The sequence below is a fragment of the Sceloporus undulatus genome, chromosome 2, assembly GCF_019175285.1.
Source record: "Sceloporus undulatus isolate JIND9_A2432 ecotype Alabama chromosome 2, SceUnd_v1.1, whole genome shotgun sequence".
Lineage (NCBI taxonomy): Eukaryota > Metazoa > Chordata > Lepidosauria > Squamata > Phrynosomatidae > Sceloporus > Sceloporus undulatus.
In genome coordinates, this window is record NC_056523.1 from 44,601,384 (window position 1) to 44,625,481 (window position 24,098).

The window sequence follows — 24,098 nt, forward strand, 5'->3', positions numbered from 1 at the left end:
AATTAAAATTGACAGGTAATTTTTTTCAGCCACAGCAGGTTCCCAAACACTCTTGAACTAGGCATCTGCTAATATAGTTCCTGTTCCTTTCCATCTTTTAACCACTTCATACATATACAAAGTAGATTGGGAAGGTCCTAAGTATGGTTCTCATTTTCCTTAAGATCTGTTTATGGAGAGACCCACTTTACACATCCAATGCAACTTGGTCTCAGTATGTATAAAATTAGAAGAGTCTCTGCATGCCTTCCCACCCCTTTCTTGGGCTGGAGCAGAATGCATGTTGAAAGAAACACAAATTGCAGTTTAAGGACCATTGTTTTCTTTAATTGTTAGGAGTTGGAGGAAATTCTGTATTCAATGGTTCTTCACTAAGAAGATTCACCACTGAAAATCTTCCTTTGGGACCACTTCCAGATCCACAGATTTGTTCATCATGCACTATTATGATATCATATCCCCATTAATAGGTGGCTGGCAAATCTTCTGCAAGACTTCCAATATGCCATCATTTTGTAATCCATGCACATGAGACTATGGCCAAAATTAGTATTTGATATCGACTAGAGGTGGGTTTTAATTCAGATCACACATCATGAAAGAGAGAATGTGCAATCTGATGTTGACAAAGAGAGAATAATGATAAAGAGGTCTTTACATAATCCCATCCATTTTGTCTAAAACTGTTGTCTAAAATCTAAACATGTGAGTTGTAAATATAGTCACACATCAGGTTTGTTGCTGTCATTCTGACAAACGTGAGCAGCTGGTGTTGTTATCATTTTCACTGGGGCACTACGGTGCATATCAGAGCCTCCTTGACACCTTGCAATACTTTGGATGTCGGAACATATTTTTTGAGAAGCCTGACATATTTGTTGAATTTTTTCTTCCTATCCCAGGGATCACTTTTTCATTGCCTATATTTGAAAATCTCTCTTTGTCTGCCTGGTTCTCTTTCATCCTACATTTTTTGTGATGTTCTAGATAAGATAAAATGTTTTAGAAAAATTGACAGACAATACTAGTCATGTTGATTAGATGAAATGAAGCATTGTGCAAACATTTCAATAAGCTGAGTTAGCTAGGTGGCCTTCAACATTATTATGTGATATCACCAACAGCCATCTTGTCCATGCTTTACAAGCAACAAAGAGCACCCATTCTTTTTACCTGCTTCACTATCATTTCATTCCTGCTTCACTGTCATCTTTAGGATGATGTTTTCTCTTGCTCAGTGACATCTTTTCTCTGGACCTTTGATCTGTCACCTCACTGATAGGATCCAGGGGTCAATCTGTACATTCATTACTTTGGTTTTCCCTTCTCTGGCTATATAAGCTTCTAATTCTCATATTAGTGGTAGAGGTTTTTCAGAATGTCACTTAACATGGGAATAAAATGGGGTGGGTTTTAATTCTCCTCTGACAGTCACCATCTCCTTGAATGTTTGAGTGCAGAAGAAGTCTTTGTTACTGTTTGATCACCAGAAAAACAAACATAAAGTTATGAGACTTTTAAAGAACTTTTTCCTGGATCATATGAGTGTACAGTGTGATCCTAACTGAAAGATACTACAGCTGTAGGTGGTTAGTGTTGTCTTTGGAGGTCTGAGTTTTCAGAAGTAAGCCTGCAGGCTCTTCAGATACTTTAAAAAAATACAAGCTGTATTGTTCTGTAGTTTTCCCCTTTCCAAAGGTAGACTTTCTGTACTAGTCCAAGGCATTCTAACAACTTTGATCTGGATCTTCTGCAAACATTACATTTAGGCAGCTGTTCCTGGTGATGTCCATGTCAGTGGAGGGAGGGTGAGGGTTAATACTCTGTGGCGTCTAGTCTGAATTTATCTCTTCAAAGGGTTCAGTATCCTGGAAAGCTCCTTTAAAAACTGACGTAGGCCCAGTATATACCTCTGGGAAAAGCCAGGCTGGCAGTGGCCTTTTCCCCCAAAAAGAACCCAAAAAAAAACCCATGTATATGTTGTGCTTTGTTTATGCCAAGATGGCAGTGCCCATGTTGACAGGACACCGCCATTAGGCTGCTGCCATGCTGTGCTAGGGGTAGGGACCGTGCGGTTGGTGTGTGGTCCCTAACTCTAGTATCGGCTTTGGCACAGCGCTTCGGGACTGTCTGTCCTGGGCAGTAAATTTGGATTTGGGGAAGTGGATCCAGTGCTCCACTGTTCTGTTGGTAGAAATGTCCTATTGTGAGCAGAACTCATTTTTGTCAGCTGATTGCAGAAGCTTGCCATCAGAGCCACCTTCCTGGAAATTGCTCTAGGGGCTAAGACGTTCTGGCAGAACAGTCCTAGCCCCCAGAGCAATTTCCAAGCAGAAAAGGGGACATAGAAGACATGGGGCAAAGTACAATCAATGTTATGCTAGATTTACCAACAAAGTCATAATTCTGGCTGGGGAGAGTGTTGCCCTTAGTAATTTACAACACCAGTAGACTCACGTGTGTATGTGTTTGGACTCAGCACCACTTCAGCTGGTGTACTTTCAGCTCAGCTGGCCCTAGGCCATCTTCAGTGGTTAGGATTGCTCTTGTACTAAATCCACAGAGGAGTACACTTCATCAGCTGGGTGATCAAACAAGCGAACAAAAAGAATATGAAACCAGCTGATCTTCTGGCACCTACCAGTTAAGAAAACCACAAGCAAAAAAATCAGTCTCACTTCCTAGGCTTTTTCTTCCTTCTTTATAAACACAGATGTCATTCCAGAGCCCTTCTGTGAAGAAAATGATCATTCAGGCCCTTTGAGCGCAAACCCCCAGGCACTGAGCTGGTAGGCATTCATCCTTCCGTTTTTTTGTTGGAGCTGGGAGATTAGGTCCACAGAAGTTGTTATTATTTGCTAGTGTTCCATGGGTGAGTGTACCACTAATCTTTTTAAAGTTGTATGTTTATATACTACAGTGCAGTAGGAATGAAATGCACAGCATAGAATGAATGTATTGAAAAAAAAGGAGTGGAATCCGATAGCGAGGGATAATCAAAAGTAATTTTCCTTTTGTAAATATTCAACAAGAGGGAAATTGTGTGCTTTGAATTTTCTGATACTTCCTTCCATTCAGATTGTTTTAAATTGGTGTAGTCAACAAATTGTAAAGCAATAAGAAGAAAGCAATAATATTCAGCATCTCAATATTTGTTCCCTGTGGCTTCTTCTGACTGAATGCCATGCCAGGTCAAGCTTTTCCTTCATTGAAGTGCATTATTTTTTTTAAAAAAACATAATTTTTTGCGTCTTGATAAGAAAGAAAAATGCCAAAAAAGGGTGGGGGGGGGGGGGTATTTCTGTTTTCCTTTATGAAAAACAACAAACCAACTTGGAACTACTGTATCTGGACTGGTTTTACATGATTTGTTTTACAAGTATAATTGAGATTTGATTCTGGACCACACAAATGGCCCATGAGGAGTTTGTTTTACAGAACAGACATTTAGGAAATGGCAAGAGGAGTGTTGACCCAGAGGCATTTGAGAAGTAACACAGTGTCAACAGAATTTCAGCAGTCTTTATGGTCAGGGATAACTAGGCAAGACATGCTCAAAACTAACAATGGTGTTCCAGTACTGCAAAACAAGGGGTCATGAAAACAGCAAGAAATTCTCAGTAATGGGGGTGCGGATGAAGGCCCTGTTCCTTGCAGAGGAATAAACATGTTATTCTTTGGAAATGTAATTGTGTATGTTGAGGAGATTCCTTAAATATATTGAAATATTTATTGATTTAACAATATTTTATTGATCTACATGGTGCCTTTTGAAAAGTTTTCTGTGTCAGTGATTGTGGAAAGGTCAATGGGTGACCATAAAGTCTCCAACCAGTGAAATGTTTTAGTAGCTGCAGAGTTGTCCAGCTGTTAAGAATCTCAAAGAAAAGCAGGTTAAACAATTCCATATCATTTTAGCCCTACTACTGACTAATTGTTTTTCCCCCATAACAATAACAATGTAAAATATAAGGGAAAGATTGAACATGAATAATTTTCATTTGGTGCTTGGTGAGCATTACTGCTTAATGATTGCTATTTAATGACTGGCTAAAATATATCTAGAGCAGTTCTGTGATTTACTGTATGTTGTTATGTTCTCTTGTGGGTTAGATTTTCCAAAATGCTATAAACGGTAAAGAGTAGGTTTTATTTTGGTGCCAGATTGCTCCAGAACACTGATAACTGTATTAAAAAATCTCCTGTCTTCAGTTTACTACTGCCTCTGTTCCTGGACCCAAATGGGGGAAGGAGGAGGGAGTTTCCTCTACAAAAACATAGTTCAGATGATCATGGCCTGAATCCTGTTGGCCAGAAGTGGGCATTATGTGGATCTTCAGATGTTGTTGGATTGCAAGTCTCAGGAGGCTTAGCCAGCATAGCCAAAAGTACAGAATGCTGGGAGTTCAATATCTGGAGGCTGCATCACTTGTAACCCTGCTGGAGAAGACATCCCTTCAAATACAAGACTGTCATTTGTCACAACAACAACAAAAAAGCCCAACAAATTTATTTTTAGTCTCATTGATTCAATAGGACTGCTCTATTTGGGTTTAACAATAGTTGGAATGTATTCAGATAAGGAAAACAGTGACGTTATCCACTGAAACTTTGCTGTTGAGGTCTCCAAATATTAAAATCTTGGTTTTTGTCTTGAGAAAGGTGTAGTCTGAAAAGTGGATCAGCACATTAAAAGACAGGAAAGAAGTTTTATTGCAGACTGAAACACATGCTGTAAAACAAGGTAGCAGCTATTGCGAATACACCCTAAGGAAGAGTTCCACTCTGACAGCAGGAGAAAAAGTTCAATAGCAAAATAGATCTTTTCCATTTCTAACATCTATCATTTTACAACATTACTTCCGCTATGCTGTTCGCTTTAACAAGGTCTTTATTCTAAGATCACCCCCTGCCCTCTGTCCCAGCTGGTCATCATTGAAGTGGGAAAGTTTTCATGGAAAGGAGTTTTGTGAAATCTTTTCTGGCTGCTTTTTTTAGCCATTTGGCTTAAATTTTGACATACCCAATAATACTGAAGATCTGTTTTTAGAAAAAGCAACAAGAACAAAAAATAAGGAGGGAAGTTGTATAACAAGCAGAAAGGCCATTAATTCATAAGAGATATTGGAAAATAGTATTTAGTCAGTTTCATTTTGCTTCATGATTCCTTGGAGACAGGTCAATTCATTCCCCCTAAAGGAAACTTGTCACACTGAGAGGTTATTGTAGTATTTATTTACATCCTGTCTTTTTCCCACTTCAGGGCTCAAGGCAACTTTCAACAGTGGTTTTTTTAAGTTAAAAATTAACAAAATATGAAAATTAAAAAAGTGACTAAACCAATTAAAAATATATAAAATATAAATCATTAAAACCCCCAAACAAAACAACTAGAAAATCTGGCACATTGTTTAGGTTAAACAGGCTTTGTATGATCAGTCCTCAAAAATATGTCAAACCAAAAAGTTCTTGACCTGCCTGTGGAAAGAGAGAAGGGGGAGTGCCAGTTTAGCCTCTCTATGAAGTAAGGAGCAGTACAGACTGGCACTTTGTGCCAGCCTGTCTGCGGACTAGGGCTGAACTAGGGCGGAACATTTACATGCTCTGAGCTCTAGTTCCACCACACGTGCGCCATTATGGTGCACACCCATCCACATGGGGTGTGCCATTATGATGCATGGGTGGCACAGCACCCAAATAGTGCTCCATGGATGGGGTGTCATCATGGCACACAAGTGTCACTATGGAGCAGCTCCTTTTTGCTCCCGGGAGGGAGCGGATCACTGCTGCGGCATGTGATTGCCGTGGCAATAATCCAGGGCTAAAAGGGGCGGTGTTTAGCCACCCGTCTGTCAAGTCCCTAATTCCCAGAGCATGGGAACAGCCATGAAGAAGGTCCTCTCCCTTGATCCCAGCAGAGGTACCTGTGAGGATGGTGAGACAAAGAGAAGTGCCTCCACAGTAGATCTCAAAACAGGCAAATTCATAATGGAGAATATGATCCTTCACATAACCTGGACTGGGCAGACTAATATTTATTAAATCTTTCATAGCATAGTATCAAGATAGGTTTCGAACCACAAAGCTTGGAAAGAGCCAATGTAATTTAAAAACCAAAAACCAAAAACAAAACACTAGACATTTTTAGAAAAATAGTGCTTCTTTCAGTTGTTTCCAAGGTTATAAATGAAGGAAGGAATGTTCTTTCTTGATGTTGCCATCCCAATTGTGAAGCTCCTTTCCATCAGAGGTTAATTTTTCCTCTACACTTGTTTTATATTCCAGTTTAAAACATACCTATTCATACACACTTTGGGAAGTTGAAAACCTGAAGTGCTGAACACTGATATTTATGTATTTATTTTGCATAAAAACATAAACACACACCACAGACTCAACTGCTAGGCTCATGCCATTAAAATCCATCCAGAGCTCAAGTAAATTTGGCAAGGATATTCCAATAGTGGGTCCAAACACTGTCCAAGTTCTCATGCACCAAGAGGCCACTGAAAGCAAGAGTCTAGGAATGGTTGATACCATCTAGAACCAGATACAGATATTGTTTGCTGCAGCTTCTCCAGGTTGGAACTTAGGCTTCTGTAGGCAACACTTCAACTGTATGTGCTTTTAACATGAGGCATTCCAAAACGTAGGGTTTTTCTCTTGTGGAAACTCCATATTTCCAAGAAAGCCAATATTCTTACCTTGCAGATGGGCAGATTGTTGGGTCACCTCTACCAGTTGTGCTTTTATCCTGAGTCACTCTCTTGGGCTAGGAGGAAGCTGCCTAGTCTTTTGACTCAATAGCTGGCCTTTCTGCCTCATCGGGATGATATTTGCCATCTTTTCCCACAAGGGTCCAGGAACTTCAGAGGTGGCCTGCTCCTCATTACTGCCTGCCCGTGGAATCTCTACCAGAGCAATTCCCTCCAAAGAAGACATAATAAAAAAGAAACCAAAGCAGCCATTTTGAAAAGTGCAAATACAATTATCACGTAAGATTAGCTCATGGATAGCTCCTAGACTCAGCCCTGACCTGAGTGCTGAATGGTGTATTGGGGAAGAAAAAAAAGGTTTGACAGAATTTTTACTACTTCTCAGAATGCTAGCATTTTCTGATCACATGAATCAGGAGTTAAAAGAAACAATGGGATAAACAGACAGTCAAAAAGAGGTGCTTTCAGGCTGACTTGAAGGTGTGGCATTTAGATGACACATGCCTTGAAGCCAGCAGGAAAGTGCCCTCTAGGCACCTTATGCAGAGAAAAACCCTTTCAAAAAGAAGCAGCTTTTTTTTTTTTTACACTTCTTCCTGTCTTGAAGCCATATCATGTGGTCATGCCATGAGCACTCCAGCTGCCTTGGCTGCCAGAGGTGTGGTTGGTGGGGTTTCAATGTGGCTTCAGAAAAGGCAGCTTGAAGCCTATCTGTTTCGTCCCAATGAGACAACTGGTCTTCTGGGGAGAAAATGAGCTATGAAATAACCAAACTCAGTTCTTAATGGAGAATAGATTGAGAACATTCCAAAGGAACCTATATGGAGGCAAAAGCCTTTTTAAATTACAAAGGCTAAAAGAGGCTATGAGTTACTTAAAAGAACTACTATTTATACAGCAATGTTGGACAACTTCTCATATGCTTTTTTTTTTTCTGAGGAGGGGGCTCATTGTCATTTTGGAGACTGCACCCTCCTGTTACCTTCAAACTTGTGGCAACCACCATTTCCACTGTGCTGCTTCCATTTCATCCATGGCAAAAATAAATAAATAAAATTAAAATAAAAAAATTCAGGGGGAAATGGTCACCTTGCAACCAATCTGTAGAATCTAGTGTCTAAAACTGGGTTGGACAAAGTGTGGCCTCTAAGGATGTTTTTCCGGCCTTCAGCCTCTCCAGATGAATCATAGAATCATGGATTGATTCAACCAAGGAACTCACAGCTCTGAGTCTGCAAGCCCTGTGCAGGACTGTTGGTGATCTTGGAGATCTCTCATACGTAAGATCACATTAAGTCAAAGCCTCCTTGATGGCAAAAAACAATAACAACAACCACCTCTCTACATTCTCTGGACTGCCCCTGTTATGACCAAAAAGGAGAGGGGATTGCTGTTTTTATTGCATTTTCTGTACACCGCTTTGATCATCGCGGAAAAGCGGTATAAAAATAAAATTTTATTATATTATTGTTATTATTCTATAAACACTCCAGGAGTTGTGATTCACCTTTTAAATACTGTACTGCACTGTTTAACATCATGAAATGATTTTTTTTTCCAAAGCTAGAAGCAGATTTCCAGCCACTTCTGAGTATGTGTATGTGTGTGAAAGAGGCTGAAAGCCCAACGTTTTTTAATGAAACTATGCTGGACATGTGATTTGATACTGTTAATACAATTGACATGTATTTTGGATGATTAATAGAAAAACCACTGAAAAAAAATGAAGACTCACTGATCCTGTGACAGCTGGTGTCTTCTGAAATACTGGGATGGTGAAAGCACTGGCTTTTAGTCCAAATGTTCAAAAAGCTATTGCAAGTGTTGAACTTCATCCCACTCCACCCTAGATAGGTAGAGCACCCTGGATAACCCTTTTAAAGATCATACAAAAATTCAGAGAAGATTCACTATCTGGCTTAATACGAGAGTCAGCAGCTGCTACTGGATTGACTTACTATAATGATGATAGTAAGACTGTTGGAGTGTAGCTTAACTTTTGCTTACTTCTGAACCAAAAATAAATATATAAAAATGAAATAAAATGTGGAAACATATTTTTCTGATTTAATGAACACATGTCTTTATATCAACCAAGATCCTACCTCAGCCTGGCCATACCTCTACCTCTCTTGACTTTTTTGTGTGTCCAACTGCAGAAATGTAGATGGTGCCTGAATGCCCTCCACTCTCTCCTGGCCACTAAATGATTAGGGACACATTCCAGCAGCTGACAGATTGGCCAAGTGTGTATGCGAGTTTGTGTGTTGTATCACTGTATGAAGGAAGTGCTGGTGGAAATTGAAACATTAGGGCCCAAATACAATTGTCTGTCCTGACTGGAATAGAACTATTGAATCAACTAGATTTACTTATGTGTTATTCACAACTGATTTAATGAGTCTATTTTAGGTGGGGCTAACCAACAGGATTCTTGTCAGCCATGTCGGCGGTGGAAAATTAACTTCTGTAGACTGCTAAGTCATTATATGTGTGTGGTATGACTGACAAGGCCAGGGCATGTAGATAAATGTCCTTTAGGCCAGACACCATGATGGGGTTACTGCTATACACCTGTGTGTATGACTCAGCAGGATAAGCTAATGGCTTATGTCATGTGCTGGAGAAGTTACATCTGCCAAGGATATATGAGGCTGTGTGTTAAGGTAAACAATGTGGGTTACAGTAGTAGGTAATAGTGGTTACGAATAGTTGATGAGTTGCTGTAAGAGAACTTTTGTTTGTTCAGAGAGGAACTCTGTACAGTTCCTGCTCTTGATATAGCTTCTACTTAGCACTGTAAATAAATCTCTTCACCTTGGAGCTGTCTGGTCCTGCTTCTTCATTCCACACTGGTATCTAGTGCCTGGGTCACTCAAGCCTGTTTTACCAACACGACAATTCTAGCCTAGTCTGAAAATTAATTTGATAAGGTTAAATGTTTAAAAACTGTCAACTTAGTTCATTGCCATCTGCACTAATTTAAAAAGTTTAGTTACAACACTAATAGTTAAATTGGTGGAATTGTTATTAAACAATTCATTATTTTGTAGAATTTACACAGAATGGCATGGAAACTGTAACTATTGACCAAAAGGATGTGTTTCTCTTTTTTTGTCTTCTCCAATCTATTTTTTTAACAAAAAGATGAACTACAAAGACTATGCTATGATCACGTATTTGGAATGATAGGAGATCAGTGCACCTGGAAACTGTTGTGTTGAGAATTCTTATTCTAAAACATGGAATCACATCTTGATTGATTGATTGATTGCACTTGTATCCCACCTTTTTCCCAAAATGGAATCCAATGTGGCTCATAATCTGTTCAATTATTTTTTCTTTTTGATTTGTATTTCTCCTTACCTCTCTCACCCTCACCAACATGTATGCTAAGGGATTTTGCAGCACCTTTGAGATTGAATAACTGAAAGATAGAAGTTGGTAACATAAGCTTTCGTAGACTTGAGCCTACTTCCTCATATGCATTCTCCAAAGGCTTCTGAAGAAATAGGCTCATGTCTACAAAAGCTCATCCTACCAACTTCTATCTTTCGGTTAGTCAGTCTCAAAGGTGCTGCAAGATCCCTTTGCATACTGATTTTTCCAGACTAACATAGCTAGGTCTTTGAATTCTACCAAGATGTATACTGTTTACTTGCTCTTGAAACACCTTGTTTATTAAAGGTTAATAAGGAGTGATGTTAAAGCAAGGGTGAGAATGATGTAGTCCAATCAGAAATGTTAAGTGTTCCTGAATATATTTGAGAACTGCGTGCTGTGGTTGGGAGAAGCTATGTGAGGAGACAGTGCATCAGGGACACTGTAGCCTTTCATAACGAAAAGTCTTGAAATCCTGGCCATGGATGCTTAACAGCTAGGCTCAACTCCTCATTTGCTTTGCGGTAGGGATGTGTTATGTCTAATAATTCATTCCTGCAAGGGAGTGTGGTGTGTGTGTGTGTGTGGAGCAGCTGGGGATCTGAAAGCAGTAGCCTTCCAAGATCCTCTGCTGTCTTCTCCCCTCACCCATCCCTATGTAATATTGGAAGGATGTAGGTGTATGGTGGAAGGGGGAACACAACCAAGGATCTGGAGGCTGTAACCTTTCAGGAGTCTCTCCTAGCTTTCCCAGACCCTGCAATATCAAGAAGTAAGTGTCTTTGAGGACTTGGGGGAAGGAGGGTTGAGGAAAGATCTTGAGGAGGATTCTTTAGAATTTCAGTTTTTGAACACTCCAAAAACAAAAATAAATCTATTTCATTTCCCCCCACAAGCATTCATATATATTTTCCATCCATATTTCCCTGCTATTCTTCTGTTTCTCTGTCTCAGCATTCCCAGAAATCAAAAAGATGCAACAAGCAGATTTGCTTGCCAGACCCATGTGTTGCATTTTCTCCAATCCTAATTCATCTTCAGTCTAGACCTTCCTGTTTTACTTAATGTGGCAGAGGAAGAGCCACCCACATTAATCAATTCTAGCATTCTAAAGTTAGCTTGTTGACAAATTGTAGTGAGGTAGATGTAGGTGAAGAGAGAGCTAGAAGGGCTAATGGGGACCAGGTGGAGACAGAAGAGGAGTGGGGGAAGGAGGCGGAGCAAGAGGCAGAGCAGGAGGCAGAGCAAGAGGAGGAGCAAGGGGCAGTCTCAGGAGGGATAAGAAGAGAGGGGCAGAGTTGCGTGGGAAGAGAGGGGCGACGCGGAAGAGGAGGCCGGGGAGTGGCGGCCACGAAAGGGACAGAGATAGTAAAGAGAAGCCCCCAGAGGAACGGGGCCCCGGCTTCTCTCCAAAGAAGGTCTGGTGGCCGAGGACGGGGGCCTCACAAGGAGGTACTGTTAAGAAACCCTCAGGAGGAAGGGGACTTTACTTACCTGGACCCTGAAGGGTGGAGGCAGCCCGAAGGGAGAGGCTTGGAAGGACAGTGGTGGGATTCCAAAGGAGACAAGTGGGAAGCGGGGCCTATTCCTAGAGAGCGTGAAAAGGCGGAAGTGGAGCCCCTGGAGAAGCATTCGGGCGGGCGGCGAACTCAACAAGGAGAGCATGGACCCTGCTCCCAAGAGAGACCCCAGCCCTGAGGAAGCTTATCTTGTGGATAGGCAAGGGATTGGGATTGTGACTCTGAGTTATTACTGTTGAAGAGTTCTGTTTGGGAAGTTCCTATTAAAGATTATGTTTCTACTGCATGAGTAGTGTAAGTTTGTTGCACACGTGGGCTTCTGTGTGCTCAAGACACGTGTTTCACTTCAACATGCAACCAGCCTTGCCCACACAAATACAATTAACTTTAGCAGTAACTGGAAAATATAGTGAGTTAAGCAAAAATGGAAAGGAAAAGAATGTATGTGCTAATAATACAACAAGCTATTGAACTACTCATCACTAAGCTCTGTTATTCAGAACATACACTCAAATGTTTTTCCATCCACTGCCTCCTTTTTCTTATTTCTTCTGTTGGACTCTCATCTTTGAAGGTCCTTAAGCAGAGGTTGGTTGTCCACCTCTCAGGAGTGCTTTAACTATTGATCCCCCCCACTGGCAGGGTTGGGATGACAGTTTACAAAAAATAAAACAGTTGCAGGTTAAAAAATACATCATTTATGAAAGTTGAAAATATAATTAATTTATCAATAAAATTAAAACAGACCATTAAAAAGAACAAAAAATGCAAACAGCACATCACATGAAAGGCCCTTTCCCCTGAGCAGTCAGCCCTCAAAGATCTGTCAAAACAAAAATGTCTTCACCTGCCTACAAAAAGATAGCAAGGACAGTGCCAGGCCTCATTCACACTGCAATATAAACCAGTCTAGAAATCAGTTTAAAGGGAGGTTTTTCATACTTGGGCCAATTGTCTCTGACTCGATTTGCAGGGAGAGGCACAAAACCTTAAACTGGTGCTTTTGAATCTGAGACATTTACCGCTTCTTTTCAAAGGCATCATTTCTTTTTGATGGTGCCGCCAACGGGAACATGCTGTCGATCCCATTTGGAGGGAGGGGTTAGGTGCAGAAGGACGGGAGTTATGGTGACCCTACAGCCACCCTAGCATGAGATGTAAAGATCCTGGGCTGCTTTTTCCAGCCCTTTAAAAATTGAAGACCCCGGAGAATACAACAGGGGAATGTAGTTGAATGTTGAACAAAGTCAGGGAAGGTGTTCTTTTGGGAACATGTTGACACATGGATTTTTAAAAATAGTCTGACAGCTTCTGTTCACTGTTGCATTTGTGTGGCTGCATCTGGGGGCTGCATCACCAAAACAGTGTGATGAATGTGCGCATCATTTGACTGACATTTGACACTCCATGAACTCAGCAGGGGAGAGAGGAGAGGAGGAATGGAGTCTTGCCTTTCCCAGTAGGCTCAGGCACAAGCAAACTGCTGCAGCCTCTCCTAGTTAGTGTTTTATTCTTTATTAATAACCTTTACCATCTTGATCATACTCTGATGTTGCTTGGCCACACATGTTCCAGTTTTCATCTGTGATGGAAAGTATGCATCAAATGATGGAAAGTATGCATCATTTAACCCATGTTCAACTGCTATATGCATGCTCAAATTGCAGAAATGTTGCCCATTTCTTCTACAAATAATACACAAATATGGTATATACATTGAGAGGGAGCAAATGTATTGGTTTGGAGGTCAATTTTCTGTTGTGACACTCTACATGGAGCTCCAAGTTCTATCAAAAAGAAAAACCAAACCCTAACCAAACAACATCCACCCTCTCAGAAGAAATCAACCTTTTTTCTGGAAAAATTGCTATTTTGTTGATGCTGAACATCACAATAGATCCAGAAAACTATTTAAAAGCCATATTACCAATTTTTAGGCTCCCAGGAAAGGTATTTCACATTTGGTTTTGTGGGAGGAGTATGAAAAGGGCGGTCTTGGTAAAATGGAAGAGCCAAGCGTCTTTTAAAAATGCCCTTGAGCCTCACTTTCCCACACATTCTCTAGGTAGTGCCCAAATATATATGCATTGTTCAGTGAAGTGGTCTGAAACCCAATAAAATATGTATTATTTTTTAATATCCAGGAAATTAATCAATGATGTTGGGGGAGAATACAGAACATTTTTAAACTTCAGTAATCTTCTGTACTTCCAGGTTTCTCAGGGGAAAGAGGTTCAATATGTAGCAATGATTAACATTGCCTTTGAAGCCGACATGAAACCTTTTTAAAAGGATGAACCATTCCCCACCAATAAAAACAGGAACACTCAGAAGTAATTGTAGATATTTCGGTTAGAGACAGAGAGGGAGGGAGGGAGGGAGGGAGAGAAAGAGAGAGAGAGAGAGAGAACCCCCTTTGCTCAGCAAAATTAAAATTAGTCTCTCCTGACAGAGACTTCTTTGGGAGTTACAAAAGCCATCATTATGTTCTCAACAGTTGGCTTCAAACCAAACCTCAGAAACTAAGAGACAGCAAGGAAAATGAAAACAAAGCTCTGTAATTTACAGAGAACTCTAAAGGTGCCAGAAGGGTCAAAACCATAATAGGAACAGCTATCTACAAGGGCATCTGGGATATAACTCATTATTAACCATTTTTCACCCTGATCAATCCAAGGCACACAAGTTTATGGAGAAGTGACACATCTTTGAGTTGATGGCCTCTGCATTTTGTCACAGGAAGGTTTTCTACAAGGAAGATGTGCTTCCCTGAAAGCAAAATGGAAGCTTTTGGCTATTTTGTCAATAGCAGCAGGCCTGGCAACCTGACAAGTAATTACTAGGAGGCAATATCAGATGGTGAGCCGTTTGTGTGAAATGGCTCACCAGGCTATTTGGGCTATTTGTGCCATGTTAGCACAGCTCCCTTTGTTTTTCTTGGATAAAAGATTTTCTGGGATAATGGGTTGGAGTGGGCCACACTTCTGGAGGATTGTGACAAAAGTGACTTTTAGAGAGCAAAAACTGATCTATGATTGGATTTATATTAACTGAATGGGGTGGTAGACTCTTTAGGTGGCAAAATAAACTACATCACTTCTAATCCTTTTCTAATGCTAGGACTTTATCATATGGGAGGCAAGCATCATTAAATCAGCATTAAATCCCATCAATATCATACAATAATGGGTTGATTTTCATACGATGTCACCCTTATCACACCATTATTCTGTGAATAAAGCAGCAAAATTACACTGTTTTTTTATTCACAGGATTTCCCCATGAATAAAAAGTGGCACAATTTTGCCGCTTTATTCATAGGATAATGGCGGGATAATGGTGATGTTGCACTACGTCATATGAAAATCAACCCGTTGTTCCACAATATTAACGTGATTTAATGTCGATTTAATGATGCTTGCCTCCCGTGTGATAAAGTCCCTAATGTAACATGGTTCTTTAATTGGGAGTTATTTACAATTTACTGTGCAGGGGAGCACTGCATCCATAGTCTCCAACATTTCACACAAGATACAAGATATTTGAAAATAGGAACGCTTGTGGCTATGCAACATCCGAGTGGCAAACAGCAGTTGGCAAAAGTGATTCATGAGGAAAAACTTGGAGGAAGAAAGAAAAACTGGGACATTTGAAAACAGATGAAAAAGTCAGGTGATTGAGAACTGATTGGGACTGTCCCTGCCAAATCAGGACAGTTAGATGGTATGTGCCTCTTGGAATTTCAGTTGAGAAGGGAACTGCATTTTCAAATGCTCCTTGGAGCATTCCTTGGACAAATGTGTTGCAAGATTGCATGGCTAAAATTGTTTTCCGAGATATGCTAGTTTTCTGCTCAAAATGTGCATGAGGGAGAACAAGAGTGTCCAGTCACTAGTTCAAAATTCCTCAGATCCATTAAATCAATGGGAACATAGTAAATCAAACACATATACACATTTCATAGATTTAATGAGTTTATTCTTTTGGGGAACTAGCAAGTAGATTTAAGCCTATGTAGATTTACTGGAACATTAGAAACAATATATCCTGCCTAAAACCTGAAGTTATACAACTTAAGGATCCTTTCACACTGTACAATTTTTATGCTATGGTTCCACTTTAACTATTATGGTTCCATCCGATGAAATTCTGGGATTTGCTGTTTAGGGAGGGATATTTTGAATCTTCTGCCAGAGAGTTCTAGTGCTTCACCATACTACAAATCCCATGATTCCACAGGATGCAGCCAGTTAAAGTGAAATCATAGCAATATAATTGTGAACTGTGACAGGGTCCCAAACTAAGGGCCAAACCTATAGTAAGGGAGAAGAACCAAAGGTAAGCTCATGAATGAAATGCAAAATTAATGGAAGGTCTAAGAACCGATGTGTGTGTGTGTGTGTGTGTGGCAGGCGCTCACTCTGAAATGAGAGTGATCTGCAAAGCACTTAAGAACGACCATACTGGCTCAGACCAAAGACCTCTTTCATCCAGCATTCAGTCCAAACAGTGCCCAAACAGTTGCTCATGGGAATCCTGCAAGCAGATTATTAGTGCAACAGACTCTGCCTTTAATGTCCCCCTGGTTACTGCATATGATACTGAAAGTGGTATGTAGCTGTCCTGACTGATAGCAATTGTTGGTCTTGTCCTTCATGATTTTCTCTAAATCCTTTCAAAGTTGTCCAGGTTGGCAGTCATCACTACGGTTTGTGATAGTAGTGGATTACAGTATGCCACTGTGTGCTGTGTGAAGAGGTGCTGCTCTCAGCTCTTCTTAATCTCATAACATTCAGCTTCGAGGATGGCCCTGGATTATTGTATCATGAATGAGGTAGTCTATCACATTTATTTTTACAGACTTACCTAATATTTCTGACACAGCAAATGCTGAGGGTTTCCACTTTGTTGTTTTAAGGCTTTTCTAAATCTAGCAAATATAGCATAAATCCATTTTTTCTATGCAATATTATTCACAAGCTGAAAATCTAAGTATGCAGAAATGAAAGTGTGAATTATTTTAAAATTAATTCAAGCTTTTCTGTTTCATCTACTTAGAAATGGGCAAACCCCTGCTTCTGACATAACAAATGGTCTATATTTTCAAAGAAGGTATTATGGCTTAATATGACCATAATCTGCAGATAAATATTCCCTGAAGAATACATTTGTGATAAGGTAGGTTTCCAGGCTGAAGTGACAACACTAAACAGATACCAAAGCCCTGGTATTATGCTTCAGTATGACAGAGCATCTATCTCCCGAGTGAGCTCAGGCTGTCAGCTAAATTTTATGCATCTGTGGTGGAAAAGATGTTCATTTAACAATATGTGTGTCTCAGATACCTGCGAAATATACACTGTTTTAATGGCCTTCAATAAATCATACAAAGTAAAGACATTCTGGAGGCTGTATCTTGCTTTATTCTATATATTTTTTAAAAAAATATTGCAAATGTATAATTCTTAGATGCCTTAAAAACAACCACTGAGGTGGAATATGATGTGCCTGGAATCTCAATCCTAAATACATGGCCAAAGGCATGTTTTTTTTTATATATTTGCACTGACATTTCCTGAGAAGAATTATAAAAAGCAGGATTGGGGAGTATTTGCTCTTCCAGGTGTATTGAACAACTAACTCCCCAAATCAATTCCTATAGGCTAAAATGGCTGAGGGTTCTGGGAATCAATGCCCAAAATATGTGAGTGGCTAAAGTCACCTCACCCTAGTTTAAAGTGCCTATGAGGGACAAAATCTCAAGCATGCAACAAATTTTCATAACCTCACTGTGTGTAAAAAGTGACATTTATGTATTTATTTATTTATTTATTTATTTATTTATTTATTGAAATATTTATATTCCCCTATATCTGAAGATCTTAGGGTGGCATGCAGTAAAATCAATTTAAGATAACAAATAACAGTAAAAGTACATTGTAAGAGGCATAAAATATATCAAATCATATATCACTTAAAAGCCATTTAAAATAAATACAGTCCGCCCTCTCTATCTGTGGACTTGCCATCTGTGGATTTCAGCATACGCAGATGGCAAGCCCACTGGGGGGGAGAGAAGGAGAATGAGGAAGAGCGGAGGAAGAGGAGGAGGAGGAGGAGGAGTGGTGGCAGAACAACAGAGGGGCTAAAAGGAGGAAGAGGAGAAAGTAGAGGAAGTGGAGAAGAGGAGGAGGAGGAGGAGGAGGAGGAGCCTTGGCAGTGGCAATGGGGGAGGAAGAGGAGAAGAGGGGGAGGAGCGAGAAGAGGAGGAAGAAGAGGTACCCCCCTGCTGCCTGGTGCAGTGAGAACGGTGAGGCTGGAATCGGGAAGGGGCGGAGCCAAAGTGTCATTGTCCTCAATGGTGGTATGGCCACGTGGCTGCGTCACCATTGAATATTATGGAACTTGAGCATCCACAGATTTTGGTATTCATGGGAGGGGGGGGGTCTGGAATGTATCCCCCATGGATAACAAGGGCCCACTGTATATGATTATCCTTGAGGAGTACTTTCTTGAGGCGGCAACTGGAATGTTCTTCCTATCATAAAGACCAATTCACTCCCTACTTTACCACTAGGTACTGTGTCTTTGTGCCACAGCATATAATACCATCAAGCAGCTCCTACAGTAATGTTTGAAAATGAGGGAAATATAGGGTCATTTGGTAGTCATAAAAGAAAAATTGTTCATGCATAGCCATGTAATCCCCATTATATTCTTGCAAGCAAGCTAATAAAATGTGGGCTAGACAATGCAACTATTAGGTGGATTTGTAATTGGTTGACTGGCCGAACACAAAGGGTAGTCAACAATGGAGAGAAGTGACTAGTGGGGTGCCACAGGTGGGCCCCGTGCTATTCAACATCTTTATGAGTGATTTGGATGAAGGAATAGCTTCATTTGCAGATGACATCAAATTAGGAGGAATAGCTAATAATAATTATAATAATAATATGTTTTATTTGTATACCGCTCTTCCTACGATCAAAGCGGTTTACAGCAGACATATGAGAGTACAATAAATCAAAACATATAACAAGTTCAATACAAGCATAGCAATAATACAAATCCAATATTACAATAGTACAATAAAATACAGTTAAACAAAGCAATTTACAGCAGCCGTATGAATATACAATATACAATAGGTCTAAACAAATAACAGGTTCATACAATCATAACAATAATACAATACTAATACTACAGAGGACAGGATCAAAATTCAAAATGACCTTAATAGATTAGAATGCTGGGCCAAAGCTAACAAAATGAACTTCAACAGGGAGAAATTCAAGATGAAATGCACAGATATAGAATGGGGGACACCTGGCTTAACAAGACTACTACTACTACTACTACTACTAATTTATTTATATCCCGCCCCTTTGAGGTCAATCGGGGCAGCTAACAGCAATAAAATACAAAACATTGGAGGGTTAAAGACCGCCTAAAAGTGGTGGCCTGCACCCACCCCTTTCCCCGCTGGATCGGGGCCTCAGCGGCCAGAGCGGCAGCTGCTGAGGCCCCGATCCGCCGCTTTCCAGGCTGCGGGGAAGCGGCAAAAGGCCTCTTCCCCACAGCCTGGAAAGGGATGTCCTTCAGGCTTCAAGCTCCAAGGACACCCCGCGGCGGCCCCTTTCTCCTCTGCGTCACTGGGCGCAGCTGTCTGAAGGCTGCGCCCAGTGACGCAAACGGCAAAAGGAGCTCCGTTTCGGAGCTCCTTTTGCGGCCGGGGAAGGGGCATACTATTCGCCCTGGCGCGGTGTGACGACGTCATATCCGTGCTGCCCCATATAGAGGCGGCAGGTCGTGATGTTGTAATCGCGGAGGCCATGTAGAACGGCCATTGACATTTTGTGCGCGCTCTGCGCGCACTAGGGTTGGGGGCGTCCGGAAAGGACGCCACTTTCTAACCCTAGAATGCGCGGAGTGCACACTTTGAGGCCCGTTTGTAACGGGCCATTATACATCAAAATTCCCCTCCCCTTAAAAAATTATTAAATCAATTATAATTAAAACCAACAAATTAAACAACATTAACACATACACATTATTACAAGACAAAAACAAAACAGAACAAAACAAAGCAAAACAAATAAAACGGTACACTACAGTGGCATTTCCAGGGAGGACCTTGGGGACTCTCATGAGAAGAGGATTCCTGAGGCCGGGGTTATCTATCCCGGAAAGGCCTGCCGGAAGAGATCCATCTTGACAGCCTTTTTAAAGCTGTCTAAAGATGTCAGTTGACGTATCTCGTCCGGCAGGTCGTTCCAGATCTTTGAGGCTGTAGCAAATTCCTCCCAGAGGACCGGAGTGTGCGGGGAGGATTATATGGGAGGAGGCGATCCCTGAGATAGTTTGGACCCAAGCCATTTAAGGCTTTAAAGGTGATAACCAACACCTTGTACTGGGCTCGGAAACTAATAGGCAGCCAGTGGAGGGACTTTAATACTGGAGTAATATGGTCCCTCCTCGATGTTCCTGACACTACTATGGCCGCCATGTTCTGCGCTAATTGCAGTTTCCGAATCAAGCACAAGCCCCATGTAGAACGCATTACAGAAATCTAGACGTGAGGTTACCAGTGCATGTACAACAGTATCGAGATCCCTTACTTCCAAAAAAGGGTGCAGTTGGCATATCAGCTGAAGCTGATAACAGGCGCTCTTGACTGTCGCATTTACCTGAGTTATCATCAGGAGCGACGAGTCAAGGAGCACCCCCAGACTGCAAACACAGTCACTGGAGGAGAGTGTGACCCCATCCAGGACTGGAGGTTGCAACCCAATTCTTGGTTTCGGGGCCGCTACCGTAAAGACCTCTGTCTTGTCCGGATTCAGTTTCAATCTATTTTTCTTCATCCAGCCCATTACTGCTTGGAGACATTCATTGAGAGAGGAGATGCCATTAGAATTCGAGGCCAACGAACGAGACTCGGAGAAATAGATCTGGGTGTAATCAACGTACTGATAACACCCAGCTCCACAACTCCGAATAATCTCACTCAGCGGCTTCATATAGATGTTAAATAACATCGGGGACAGTATAGCACCCTGTGGAACCCCACAGGTGAGCTCCCTTTTACTGCAGCAGCTGTCCCCGAGCAGCACCCTCTGGGATCTGCCCGAGAGGAAGGACCGGAACCACTGCAATGCAGTGCCTCCAATACCTAACCCCCTCAGGTGGTCCAAGAGGATGCCGTGATCTATCGTGTCGAAAGCCGCTGAGAGGTCTAGGAGCACCAACAGGGTCACACTGCCCCTGTCAATGCTCAGACGCAGATTGTCGGTCAAGGCAACCATGGCAGTCTCAACCACAAAACCTGTCCTGAAGCCAGTTTGAAATGGGTCTAGATAATCGGTTTCATCCAAGACAGCTTGGAGTTGAAGAGCAACCGCCCTCTCGATCACCTTGCTCAAAAATGGTAATAAAGAGACTGGCCTGTAATTATTCTATGTGTGATTATGTGTGAAAGGGATCTAGGAATCCTAGTAGACCACAAGTTGAACATGAGTCAACAGTGTGATATAGCAGCTAAAAAGGCCAATGTGATTTTAGACTACATCAATAAAGGTATGGTTTCTAGATTAAAGGAAGTAACAGTGTTACTCTATTCTGCCTTGGTCTGGCCTCACCTGGAATACTGTGTCCAGTTCTGGGCACCATAATTCAAAAAGGATGTTGAGAAACTGTAGCGTGTCCAAAAGAGAACCACCAAAATGGTGAGGGACCTGAAAACCATGCCTTTGAGGAAAGACGTCTAGAGCTGAATATGTTTAGCCTGCAAAAGAGACAGTTAAGTGGTGATATGATAGCTCTTGAAAGGGTGTCACATTGAGGATGGAGCAAGTTTGTTTTCTGCTGCTCCAGAGACTAGAACATGGAACGATGGATGCAAGCTACAGGAAAAGAGATTCCAACTTAACATTAGAAGGAACTTCCTGACAGTAAGGGCTGTTCAACAGTGGAACACTCTTCCTTGGAGTGTCTTTAAAGAGAGCCTGGATGGCCGTCGGGGGTGCTTTGATTGTCAGTTCATGCATGGCAGGGGGTTGGACTGGATGGCCCTTGTGGTGTCTTCCATCTCTATGAATCTATGATTCTACAATTCTATGATTCTATATTAGCACCAGTTACTTTACTATGGCAACACTGGACATGAAAAAAGAGCAAAGAAGCTCTATTTGAAGGTGAGAAATTGAGAAGATAAAATAGAGTTAATCCCCCAAATTAACATGACACATTTGACTTCAGGGCAGCTCTTTCTGATCAACTGGTTCAGATCATGTGAATCAAAAACAGCATTATATGGATGGCACATAGCAGTCAATTGCACTCTGCTTTCCTTATTTATCTTGATCAACTGTGACATATTGAAATAAAGGAAGGAATTTCAGTAAGTCAGTAAGATCTCATCTCTGCAATTTTGTTTTTCAATCTCATGCTTAATGTCATTGTTATCAAACTGTGAGTTAATACTGGGCATATGACATAAGCTGATCACGGCAGATAGCAGAATGTTTGACTGATTCCTATAGATATTACTTGAATGACTGATATGCTCTCATAAATTGTTTTTACAAGATAGATTATGTGCATTAAACTGATATTTCTAAGAACACACTAGATAGCTTGCTTGTCAAAATCCATCAATAATGCCAAATTCTTTATAGGGATTAGGTTCTTTTATTTTGAAGTTTTGAGCATTGATCAGGCAGTTTAACTTGTTTTACTTTAGTCAAAGAATATACATAAGTAAAATATTAGGAAGATTTATTTTGTAATTTAGATGCTAAACATTTCAGGCAAAAAATATTAAACCAACTGATTAGTAAGATTAGTAGTAAATGTATGTCTTCACAAGCGTCTTACACATAGTTATAAAGATTTAGTAAATACATATAAATGTGTAGGTTTTAATGTTCAGAATGTGACTAGTCTGTCATATTTTCAACTTCTGCTTTATCTTGACGAAATGATAGCTCAGCCTGTTACTTTGAATGGGATTATAAGATCTGGTGTTGTTCGTAGATACAGTTAGGGTTGCAAGATCAATAGCCTCCTATTCTGAGAGATTTGGGGGCAAATACCTGAGAGGGGGCTGCACCCTTGTGATGTTATAGAGATGGCCAGTCAAAGGTTGGGAGGTAAGTGGGACTCCTTCTATGTCAATTTTTTGGGGAAACAGGTACAAGGAGAATGTGCCTAGAATCTGAGTAAAAACTGGAAAATGCCATGTTGGAAAGGTAGCTGTTAGTACATGAACATGGTGTTAGACTGAAGGTAGCATTTGCATCAGTTTGGAACTCCCATGGGAGGGCATTCCACAACCATGGTATCACAGTAGAGAGGTTTCTCCATTCCCATGTTGCAGTGGCTTTCTGCATGGGCACATGACTGGGCACTTCATTTTGATCTCCAAGTGAGCAACCCAGAGTGACTGTGGATATAGAAGATAGTCCAGTGAGACACCCATGCAAACAACCACCATGAGCCTCCAGATCTTCCCAGATGATACACAGTAACAGGTATATATTTTTAATGTGTTTTAAGACTGTTATACTCCATTTCTGGTACAGAATGTTCTGGACATAATCCAGACTGCATTCACCAGAACCAGGCTTGGGGCATGCATTGTCTAACAGGATGTCAGAACTCCAAAGCCAATAACTAATCAATATTCCCATCCACTGTAGTTACTGTTCATATTGTTGTAATGGCTTAAAATTGTAGTCTGCCAGCTTGCTTTGCTATGGGGGTTGGGATGCTTTGGCGGGATAATTGCATAGGTCTGGAATGCACTGTTTAATTAGTAAGAGACATCTGCAGAGCTTCTCCAAGGTCACCCTGCTTTCTCTAGCCTGGGAAGCAAACAGGAGGGAGAGGTGTGGGGAGTAGAAGGCGGGAGAGTAAAAAAGGTGGGGGCCAGCCAGGAGTGCTTTTAACTTGAGGCTTGAGATTTGCTTTTCAGAGTTCACTAAAAAGTCTGTCTGATCACTTTCATTCATATCTCAATAAACTTCACTGCTTTTAAGCAAGTTGCTGTTGGAGATTATTGGTGAAGGTTGTTGGATCTTACAGTTAGTGAACTCCTGCTGTAATCTCTTTGTCATCATGACCGAGGTGAAGGTGCAAGTTGACCCATCCGACCTGGAGATCGAGGTGGTGAAGGAAACCGAGGCCCTCGGGACTGAGGGAAAAGGTGGCGTCGAGGGACGCCAGGGAGCCAGGCCCAAGACCGGGACCGGCGCTGAGGAACAACCAGAGGACTGGTGGTATTTGCCAGCAGGGACCGGAAGACACCGGCGCCGGGCTGGCAGATTGACGGCCTGGGACCAAGGCTTGGGGGAAGCTATGTGGCAAAGCCCCGGAGCTGAGGACTTAGCGGAGGAGGTGGCAGGAGTCAAGGACGACCTCCGCCAACTGAAGGGGATGATGGCCACCCTGATGCCCAAAGAAGGGAAGAAACCGAGCCAGG

General features: G+C 41.3%; 1 protein-coding gene across 1 annotated transcript in view; it reads right to left on the reverse strand.

Moving 5' to 3' along the window:
* Positions 1-2,534: 2,534 nt before the first annotated feature.
* The window catches only part of LOC121920327, a 22,974-nt gene continuing 1,410 nt past the window's right edge, over positions 2,535-24,098 (reverse strand). The window contains exon 4 of the mRNA XM_042447461.1: positions 2,535-2,637. Coding sequence (XP_042303395.1) covers positions 2,535-2,637 — 103 coding nt within the window. The remainder of the gene's footprint in view (positions 2,638-24,098) is intronic.